The 10,457-nt window shown below is 47.2% G+C and overlaps 1 protein-coding gene across 1 annotated transcript in view; it reads left to right on the plus strand.

The window, feature by feature from the left end:
* The window catches only part of Nfx1 (nuclear transcription factor, X-box binding 1), a 59,837-nt gene extending 50,728 nt beyond the window's left edge, over positions 1 to 9,109 (plus strand). The window contains exons 19-24 of the mRNA XM_031377069.1: positions 312 to 353; positions 4,901 to 4,999; positions 5,582 to 5,648; positions 7,213 to 7,358; positions 8,205 to 8,309; positions 8,539 to 9,109. Coding sequence (XP_031232929.1) covers positions 312 to 353; positions 4,901 to 4,999; positions 5,582 to 5,648; positions 7,213 to 7,358; positions 8,205 to 8,309; positions 8,539 to 8,611 — 532 coding nt within the window. The 3' untranslated portion in view covers positions 8,612 to 9,109. The remainder of the gene's footprint in view (positions 1 to 311; positions 354 to 4,900; positions 5,000 to 5,581; positions 5,649 to 7,212; positions 7,359 to 8,204; positions 8,310 to 8,538) is intronic.
* Positions 9,110 to 10,457: the final 1,348 nt, after the last annotated feature.

Below are 10,457 nucleotides of genomic sequence, written 5' to 3' on the forward strand. Positions count from 1 at the left end.
CTCAGCACACAGAACTGAGATCCAGAGTGGACTGGAGTGGGGGACAGTCTGAAGCCAAGGACTACTAGACCCCCTGTAACCGGGAGCCACCCATCTCCTTTGAGAAGGACCCATTTAGCCATCTCTGAACTGGGTCTTAGGGAAGACAGTGAGACTCTGCTGGCAGGGTATGCTAGTGAAGCCTGAGAAACAGATGGCCTCCTAACTGTGCCCGGGCCTTAAGCTGCTGCGTTCTCGTAGTCTGCCTGAGATTCTTACTAGATAGAGCCATGGAGCCTGTGCCCTGACCGCTGTTCTATTTGTTCATCTAGGTTGCAGTGTGATGAGGAGTGTGCTGTCCTGGAAAGGAAAAAGTAAGTGGTTTCAGGAGCTTGTGTAACTAACGGGAAGAGGTAACCCCTCTTCCCCCACCATCTGATCTGGGTCCCAATGTGCTCATAAGAGCTGAATTGACTGAGATAAGCCACTCAGGTAGCTTGAGTTTGTTCAGAGACATGAGCAGTGTGGTTTTGGCACACACGCTTACTCTGTGACTGGCCAGCTTCCTGATCCAACAGAGGTAAGAGGCTGTAAAAAGTGTTAACATGAGGACCTAGGAAGATAGCTCAGTCTATAAAATATTTGCACAAAAGCATAAAGACCTAGAGTCAAGTCCCTAGCAGTCAAATAAAAGTCAGGCATGATGCCTGGATGGTGGGAGGTAGAAACAGAAGGAAGCCAGTAGCCAAATCGTCAGCAAGCTCCACATTCACAAAGACAGAGATCTCTAAGTTTGAGGCCAGTATGATCTATATATTTAATTCCAGGGCAGCAAGGACTATGTAGAAAGACTTTGTCTCAAAAGTAGAACCTCGCTGGGTGGTAGTGGTGCACGTCTTTAATCCCAGCACTTGGGAGGCAGAGGCAGGTAGATTTCTGAGTTTGAGGCCAGCCTGGTCTACAGAGTGAGCTCCAGGATAGCCAGGGCTACACAGAGAAACCCTGTCTCGAAAAAAAAAAACAAAACAAAAGTAGAACCCCTAGTCGGCACATACACGATGCAAGCCAGACATGGTGTTGCACACCTATAAGCCTAGTATCTGGGAGACGGAGACTGGAGGATTCTTATGCATCTGAGGCCAGACGGGGCTACATGGGTCACTTTGAGGCCAGTCTGAGTAACTTACTGAGAAGGCTGGAGCTACAGCCAGGTAGTACCTCACATACATGCGGCTGGAGGTTCAATCCCGGGTACAACCCCACAAAAGAGCTTTAGTTCTTGTGCCTCTCCCACCCCATTTCTTTTTCATTTTTGCAGTGCTTAGCATCATACCCAGGGCCTTGCTTATACCAGGCAAACATTAAGGCAGACTGATCTTAAACTCACAGAGATCCACCTGTCTCTGCCTCCAGAGTGTAGGATCAACTTCATTTATTGCAACGTCTCTCCTTACTGCGGATTTGGCTGCTGGCTGACTAGGGGATCTGAAGCCTTCTGTCCACATCCCCAGATCTTGCTTGTTGTTTTGCTGCCTGCCAGTTTTTTGTTTGACATGGTCTCACCATGTCACTCCTCCTGACCTACCTTATGTAGGCTCTGCCTGCTAAGGGCTAGATGTTGGGGTTGTAGGTATATACCACCATGCGTAGGCTCCATGTTGACCTGGCAGTGTAAGTCTCTGTTAGATATGAACTTATCAGTAACATAGCTAGTTTAGTAAAGCGTTCAGATGTTCAGTTTTTGTACAATCTACCAAACTGTATTTCACTTCCTTTAGCCGGATAAAAAGTTCTATTGCTACACATTTTTGTCAGAACTTGGAATTGTCCGTCTTTTTCGTTTTAGTCAATGCTTTTGACTGTATGAGAGGCTGTGTAGTCTAGTTTGAACTCAGTAACTCTCCTCTTTCTCCTCCTCCTCTTCTTCCTCCTCCTCCTCCTCCTCCTAGCCTTTGGCATTACAGAAATGTTCCTCTGTGCTCCTTTTATTTTTTTTTAATTTTTTATTTTTTTTGTTTTTTGAGACAGGGTTTCTCTGTGTAGCCCTGGCTGTCCAGGAACTCACTCTGTAGACCAGGCTGGCCTCGAACTCAGAAATCTACCTGCTTCTGCCTCCCAAGTGCTGGGATTAAAAGTGTGTGCCACCACTGCCCAGCTTCTTTTTTTTTTTTTTTTTTAATTTATTTATTTTACATGTATGAGTGTTTTGCCTGCATGTATGCCTACCGTGTGCATGCCTGGTGCCTTCAGATATCAAAACAGGGTGTGTAAGGTTCCTTGGAGCTGGAGTTGTGGATGGTTGTGAGCCACCATGTGGGTAACGAAAACTGAATATGGGTCATCTATAAGAGCAATAAGTGACTTAACCATCTCTCCAGCCTTCTTATTTTTTAAAGATTTACTTTTATTGTATTTATGTGTCTGTGAATGTATGTCACATGTGTGCAGGTACCTGAGATTATTCATGTGTCTGTGTGAATGTATGTCACATATGTGCAGGTACTTGAAGTTCTGGAGTAAACTCAGACCCTCTGGGAGAGCAGAGACCTTTGTTGACCTGAGCATCTCCCTAGCTCCAGCATTCCTTATTCTTAAGCATCTAAAAAGTCTCTCAAGACCAGCCTACCCTTCCCTGAATAATCCATAGCTCTACTATGCTACTTATTTAGACCCATCTATTTTGCATATTTTCTATGAAAACAGAACATTTGTCCTAGATTGCTTTTTTAAAGAATATATATAGGTGTTTTGCCTGTACGGATTGCATGCACTACTTGCACGTCTTGTGCCCATGGATGCCAGAAGAGGGTGTAAGGTCTTCTGAACTGGAGTAATAGATGGTTATGAGCCACGCTGTGGGTGCTGAGAATCAAGCCTGAATCCTGCAAGAGCAGCAGAGCTTTAGCTGCTGTCTGTCTCTCCAGCCCCAGTCACACACTACTCAAACTAAAGCAAGATCTCACGCCATCCACCCTGACATGGAAGGATGTGCTTCACTCCTGGTCCCATGTATCCACACTGACTAAACTCTCCATAGTCATCACCTAGGACATCGCAACTGTCACCTCAGCTGGTGGCACTATCCCAGTATTTGTGTCCCAGATTGTGGTTTGCTTGATTGGGGTGTTTCTTTTTATTGTTTTTTTTGCTTATCTAGGGGTGTCTGTGATTTTTGCTGATGGGTTAGTTGGTTAGTTCTTGAGATATGATAATCCTAGTGTTTGGGAGACAGAGGCCGGAGGATGTCTGTTGTTCAGGGGAATCCTGCCATACAGTATTTTGCTGCTTCAAAACAAAACAGAAAAACCAAAAGACCGGGTATGGCCGAATATACTTGTAGTCCCAATACTTGGAAGGTGGAGGCAGGACGCACGATAAGAGTTCAAGGCTGGGCTGGCGAGATGGCTCTGTAGATAAGAGCACTCACTGACTGCTCTTCCAAAGGTCCTGAGTTCAAATCCCAGCAACCACATGGTGGCTCGCAACCACCCCTAATGAGATCTGACGCCCTCTTCTGGTGCGTCTGAAGACAGCTAGAGTTCAAGGCCTTTCTTGGCTCTTGATGAGTTTTAAGGACAGCCTGGAATACATGAAACCCTGTCTCAAAAAACAAAGTGTGTGTTAGGGATGACATCTTTAGTAAAAGGGGGTGAAAGTTCTTGACTTATGTAAAACATATGCTGAGATTACTCTAATCTATGCTAAGCTAAGGACTATATCTCTTACTGCACCAAATTCATAAATTAAACTGTACTGTAGGTTTGTTTATAGAAAACGACAAAACAATATGGGGCCAAGGATGTAGCTCAGCTCATAGAGTTACTACCTAGCATACAAACGGCCCTGGGTTTAATCCCAGTACCACATGAACCTGGTATGGTGTAATCTCACTCAGAGTTAGGAGGACCACAGTTGTGGGGGTCCAGCCAGTGGGCCCACACTTCGTGGGTGATCTCGGACTGGAGATTTTATTGAGAACCTGTTGAGATAAGCGGGTGGGAGAGACACAAAGAGAAGACACCAAGTAAGTTTTGTCAAGGTGTGTCTTTACTTGGGAAAACTGGGTATATACAGCAAAAGGCAGAATCGAAACCGAAAGGGAAAACCAAAACCAGCAATAGTCAAACACCTAACATAAACAGGAGACCGGAGGAAGGAAGATCAAAGGCAATTCCGACAGAGGTGAGCTACTCGTCAGCAGTCTTTGATCTCTGGCAGTCAGGGATTCTCTCCACGGGTGGGCATCCGCAGTCCTGGGTCCATGGCAGTGTTTCGCTTTAGAAACTCTCCGGGCTAAGGGGAGGGAGTCCACACACAGTCACCTTAGCTATGTAGCCATTTTATGGCCGACATGAGACCATGCTTCAAAAACAAAACAAAAAGTAGATAGCTGGGGCTGGAGAGATGGCTCAGTGGTTAGGAGTACTGACTGCTCTTCCAGAGGTCCTGAGTTCAGTTCCCAGCAACCATGTGGTGGCTCACAACCATCTGTAATGGGGTCTGACGCCCTCTTCTGTGTTGCAGATATATGTGCAGCAGAGCACTCAAACATTGAATAAATAATTTTAAAAAAAAAAAGTAGATAGCTAAGTTGTTAAAGGTGTGTCCATGCAAACATGAGGCCAGAGTTTGTTTCCCAACACCTATATAAAAGTCCAGGTGTACATGCTTACTGTCTCAGTGCCATGGAGGCAGGGATGGGATCTTTGGTATTGTCCCAAAAACCAAAGTGAGCAGCATAGAGACAACACCCAAGGTTGACCTCTGCCCTCCACACACACCTGTGTGCACCTGCCTACCCCTAACAGCCAGAATGTTCTCCATTCAGGAAGCACTAGGGAGCCTTGAGACAAATCTCAAAACTCCTGCATAATCTCCCTCCTCTTCCCCTCACGTTCATTTATTTCTCAATCACTCTCAGGAGATTGGCAGAGGCATTCGATATCACTGATGATTCTGATCCTTTCAATGTACGCTCTTCAGCATCGAAATTCAGTGACAGTTTGAAAGACGATGCCAGGTATGTAACTGGTTATCCACTTATGAGCACATCTACTTATGATGTGCTTATGAGCACATCTACTTAGTATTATAAGATACGGTCACCAGAGCCACACCTTTAATCCCAGCACTTGGGAGGCAGAGGCAACCAGATTTCTGAATTTGAGGCCAGCCAGGTCTACTGAGTGAGTTCCAGGACAGCCAGGGCTACACAGAGAAACCTTGTCTTGGGGAAAAGAAAAAAAAATGGTAATCTGTTATGTGTTTTCTTCCATTATCAAGCCAGATTAAGTAAACTCACTTTGTAAGAAATGACATGTTGTTTAGCTGTCCGTGCAGAACTCAACAGTGGTTGAGGAGTGGCCCTCACAGTAGGAGTCTAGGCCTACCAAAGGCTATTAGGTTGTGCTGAACACGGATGGCTGAACTACATCTCACAGTCACGGGCTCCTGCTCTGGCACTCTGTTGTTAGACAGGTCCTTTCCTCTGCACTTTATCTGTCAGGGTTGTCCTCTCTCTACTGTGTGGGCAGAAGTAGGGTGGAAGAGGTTCCCAGAAGAGCAAGAACAGGCAAAGTTAACCGCTGCCTTCTCGTTTCAGGAAAGACTTAAAGTTTGTCAGTGACATTGAGAAGGAAATGGAAACACTCGTGGAAGCCGTGAATAAGGTTGGAGTGAACACATCCAACTGGGCATTTCTCTGAGACTAGCTGGATTTAGAGAAAATAGTAATAAATACGTTTCAGAAACACTGTTAGCCTAGAGGGTTGTAGGAAAAGGTTGCATATTTTCAATACCAAGCCATTATCGTTTATGGAAACTTGGATTGCTTCCATCATGATAGAAAAGATGTCTACAATTAAAATGAATGTATACTAAGAATGACCCTCAGTTGGGCATGGTGTCACACGCCTTTAATCCCATCACTTAGGAGGCAAAGGCAGGCAGATCTTTGTGAGTTCAAGGCCAGCCAGGACTAAGCAGAGAAATCCTGCCTCATGGGTGTCTGGGGCAGAGGGTCAACAGTAATAACTGAATTTCAAGTTAGAGAACATACAAGGCCCTCAGGTGACTGAAGTGTTGCCTGTGAGAGAGCACACTTATTTTCTCAGAGTTGGGACAGAATTCCTTGTGGGGAGACTAAAGATGAAGATCAGGGGGACAGGCTGTGGAGAGTAGGCCCCAGTCTGCCGGGGATCTCAGTGTGAGCTCTACATGGAGAAGTGATATAGTGGCCTGAGCATAGTGATGAACACTGTTTATCCCACCACTTAGTAGACAGACAGTTGGAGGCCAGCCTGATCTACATAGCAAGTTCCAGGATAACCTGGGCTGCACAGTAAGATTCTCTCTCAAAATTAATAATAATAATAATAATAATAATAATAATAATAATAATAATAATAATAATGAGGAGGAGGAGGAGGAGAAGGGAAGGAGAAGGAAGGAAAGAAAGGAAAGAAGGAAGGAAAGAAGGAAAGAAGAAAGGAAGGAAGGAAAGAGAGAAAAGCAGCAGCAGCAGCCAGTACTGCTTTGGCTCCTTGTCCAGGCACTGGGTTGAGGTCCAGGTGGCTCTCAGGGCCATATCTACCGATGGCTACCCTCCCACGGTTTCCCTCGCCCACGTCCCCTCGCCTTCTTTTCCCCTCTCAGCTCCCTCTTCCAGCAGGATACTAACTGGGAGGGAAAACTTAATTGTTCCTTTTCTGTGTAAAAAACCTGAGCAAATGTGTTTCGGTGTTTATGTGTCTGTATTTGCATCCTGAAGGCTTGGTTACAGCAGACTGCTACAGGATCGAGAGCTTCTTGCTTTTAAGTCTTTGGTGTATTTGTTTCTTGGAGATGTCACTCCTCAGTCATGGGCTCCCTCAGCTCCACCACCTTCACCTGTTTGTAACCCTGTCCATCTGCCTGCACATGATAAGTTACGAAGTATGTCACATCCCAAGCTCACACTCCCACAAACCTCTGAAATTCAGTCACAGGCTCACGGGATGACTCCACAAGCCTGACAACTTTAGTTTCATCCCAGGAACCCACAGTGAAAGGATAGAACCATCTCCCAAAGTCCTCATCTAACCTGCATAGTAATAACAAAGATCCAAACAGGAAAACATAAAGTAAAACTCAGTCGTCCTTGAGTAGCTGTGCTCTTGAGGTGGTAAGGATAAGTCGTGAGCATTTTCTGTTTCCAGGGCATGGAAATAATCAGTCTTCTCTCCTTCCAACCAGGGAAAGAATAATAAGAAAAGCTACTGCTTCCCTCCCATGAACAGAGACCACCGCCGAATCATCCATGACCTGGCCCAAGTTTATGGCCTGGAGAGTGTAAGCTATGACAGCGAACCAAAGCGCAACGTCGTGATCACTGCCATCAGGTGGGTTGACCTTGCTGTCACAGGGAGAGCTCTTCAGCAGGACAGGCAAGACACTGGGAATCACCATGTGTTTTTATTATTTCCTCTTCCTCCCAGAGGAATGGAAGGACTATTTCTCTGGAATAGCCTTTTTACCATTACCTAAAGATCCAAGCCAGAGGGCCAGGCAGTGGTGACACATGCCTTTAATCCCAGCACTTGGGAGGCAAAGGCAGGCGGATTTCTGAGTTCGAGGCCAGCTTGGTCTACAGAGTGAGTTTCAGGACAACCAGGGCTACACAGAGAAACCCTATGTGAGGGGGAAAAAAAAAAGATCCAAGCCAGAGCAAATTGCACACCTCACTGCACAGGGCAAGTACACCCTAGTGCCCAGGTCTCACAACTGCCCTGGTCCATCACAGACACTGGAGGTGGCCTCTGCAGGCAAAGGAGTTGGAGCTGAATGCCTGCTTATCGCTTCTGTGCTCCTACCCGTCTCCTGCTTCTCCCACTGACCTCCCTGGCTCTAATCTTGGCGTGGTGGGAACAGAGAAAATGGAGGTGGTGGTGCGAGACAGGAAGTAATGGGAAGGGCCTAGAATCACCATCTGAACTTGAGGGTGTTGGGAGAACTTCTCAGTGAAAAATAGAAAAGTGTGGCGTTGAAGGAAGTGGGCAGCAGGTCAGGGGTGGATGGGACACACAAGGGGGAATAAAGGCTGGCCACACTGAGACAGGTGGTGGTGGGCATGTGTGGCTGTGGCGGTGGTGGCAGCAGCAGCGCTGCCCAGGCACAGGCTGGGTTTCTGACGCTGCTGTTCCTGTTCCTGGTTCTCTCTTCTCAGCACTCTGCTTTATTCCTCACAGAGGGAAGTCCATTTGTCCTCCTACCACGCTGACCAGTGTAGTTGAAAGGGAGTCCCAGACACGGCCTCCACCACCAATTCCACATCACCGACACCAGGCAGACAAGTAAGGATTCTTAGCTGCTTTCTCGTAGAGCTTGTGCCAGCAGAGGAGCTGGGGTGAGCTGGGGCCACTACTGCCATGGCTGGCCTCCTGGGACTTGTCTTTAAGGTCTGGTGTCTAATACACATGGACTGGGGCATCAGGCACAATTGTCAAAGCCTTAACTCCCTGAAGACCCAGGTTTATCTCCCTTGGAGAAGAAAGGGCTGACCACTCTTTGCTTTCGTTGCAGGAATCCTGGGAGCAGTAACCTACAGAAGATAGTGAAGGAACCAGTGATTGACTATTTTGATGTCCAGGACTGAGAAGATAGATATATTTAGATAAAAGAGGGATTCTGTGTAGTTGAGACTCATTTGTCAGCAGATGAATCATGCTCATTCCTCCTGCCTGGCAGAACCCCAGCACACGTGCTGTCTTGTACTGATACAGCCAAAGCATAGGTGTGTCAGACTCCCGCCCCCGCCCCACTCCTGTCCACCGACCTCAGCTGTGTGGCCCCCGTCTGCTCCCATCCACAGAGCTCTGGCTGTGTGGCCCCCATCTGCTCCTGCCCACAGAGCTCTGGCTGTGTGGCCACTGTATTTTTAGTCATGTTTGAAGAGGCTCCTCACACCATCACTGTGATTACTAAGAGATTGGGGGAGTATCAGAGTTCATTTGGATAAACCAGAATTTTTATCCCAAACTGGCTTTGTGGCACCTAGCTGTAGTCTGGTTGTCCCATTTGTACTCCTGGTGGGCCTCACCTTCCTCATGAGGAAAGACGTGAAGCCCTGACCGTTAGTAAACTCTGTCTGGAATCATGTGTCTTGAACCTAGCCATCTTATCCGAAAGCTCCCAGTTCTCAAATCCCTGGCATTCTTTCACCAAGCCTACCCAGGGACAGTTTACCCATCTCTCATAATGGTAAGAACTTGGGACAAGCTCTGCCATGTTCACTACTGTGGGTCTATGACCATGTCCACTGTAGCCCTGAGTCCTCTGTGCTTGATAGACTCTCACACACACAGTGGTGCTGAGTTGCTTTTTCCCTAGCGTTCAGAAGCCACACTGACTCTCCCTGCATCTGAGCTCTGAGCCACTGTTCAAAGTATGTGGACAGTCCAGAGTCTATGCCAAGCATCCTACTGTAGGCCTTCTTAAGTCTCCTTAAAGCAGGTGTGCCCATCTGTGTAGGCCCCTCTTCTTCACAGGCTGGACTTCTCTTTGTTGTCTTTTTTTTTTTTTTTTTTTTTTTTTTTTTTTTTTAAGACAGGGTTTCTCTGTGTAGCCCTGGCTGCCCTGGAACTCACTCCTGTAGACCAGGCTAGCCTCAAAATCACAGAGATCCACCTGCCTTTGCCTCCTGAGTGCTGGGATTAAAGGCATATGCCACTACCGCCTGGCTTCATTTTGCTTTAAAATAAACTTTGAGCCCCAAAAAACTTGAAGTCATTAAACAAGGCACTTAATTTTTACTTTTTTAGTTTGTTTATTGAGACATGATCTTAAGTTGCTTAAGCCCATTCAGATCTTAAACCCTTGGCCATCCTTCCTCAGCCTGCTGAGTGCTGGCGTTGAGGCTGTCCCAGCAAACCCAGCTGAGAGACACTGAATGTCACAGGAAAAACCAGGCTGCTCTTTGGTCCATGGAGCAAATCATGGAGACATGGCAGCAGGGACAGGTGACTGGAGACAAGTGATAGGAACAGCAGAGCCTCTCTCTTTGGGCCTGTTTAGTATGGGGCCTGTGGCCTTACACAGAACAGGAAGACCGCAGCTGTCATCCAGGGTCTTAGTGGGTGATCTGTGCATGTGAGAGGGAGATCTGACTTCTGAGCTCAGGATCAGAGCCCAGGGAATTCTAGCCCTGCCACTTGGTGGAGTGGGGCCTTCCTGCTTGGCCTGAGAGGTGAGTGAGGGTTAAAGGAGTCAAGGCCTGGGCATGGAGATGCAGAGTCCGTGAGCACAATACTCGGGTCTGGGGAGAGTGCAAGCATCTACTGTCTACGACACTAATCACAGACAGAGTGACAGCTGTTGAGCCTCTCCTGGTGAGTAGCCCTGTGCCAGTCTCACACTGGGCCTGGGAAAGCGTGAGTGAGGGAGGAGAAAACTAATGCTGAGGCTTGAAAGTGACTGGCTTCTGAGTCATGAGGCCATGGGCA

This window comes from Mastomys coucha, unplaced genomic scaffold (assembly GCF_008632895.1).
Source record: "Mastomys coucha isolate ucsf_1 unplaced genomic scaffold, UCSF_Mcou_1 pScaffold18, whole genome shotgun sequence".
NCBI lineage: Eukaryota > Metazoa > Chordata > Mammalia > Rodentia > Muridae > Mastomys > Mastomys coucha.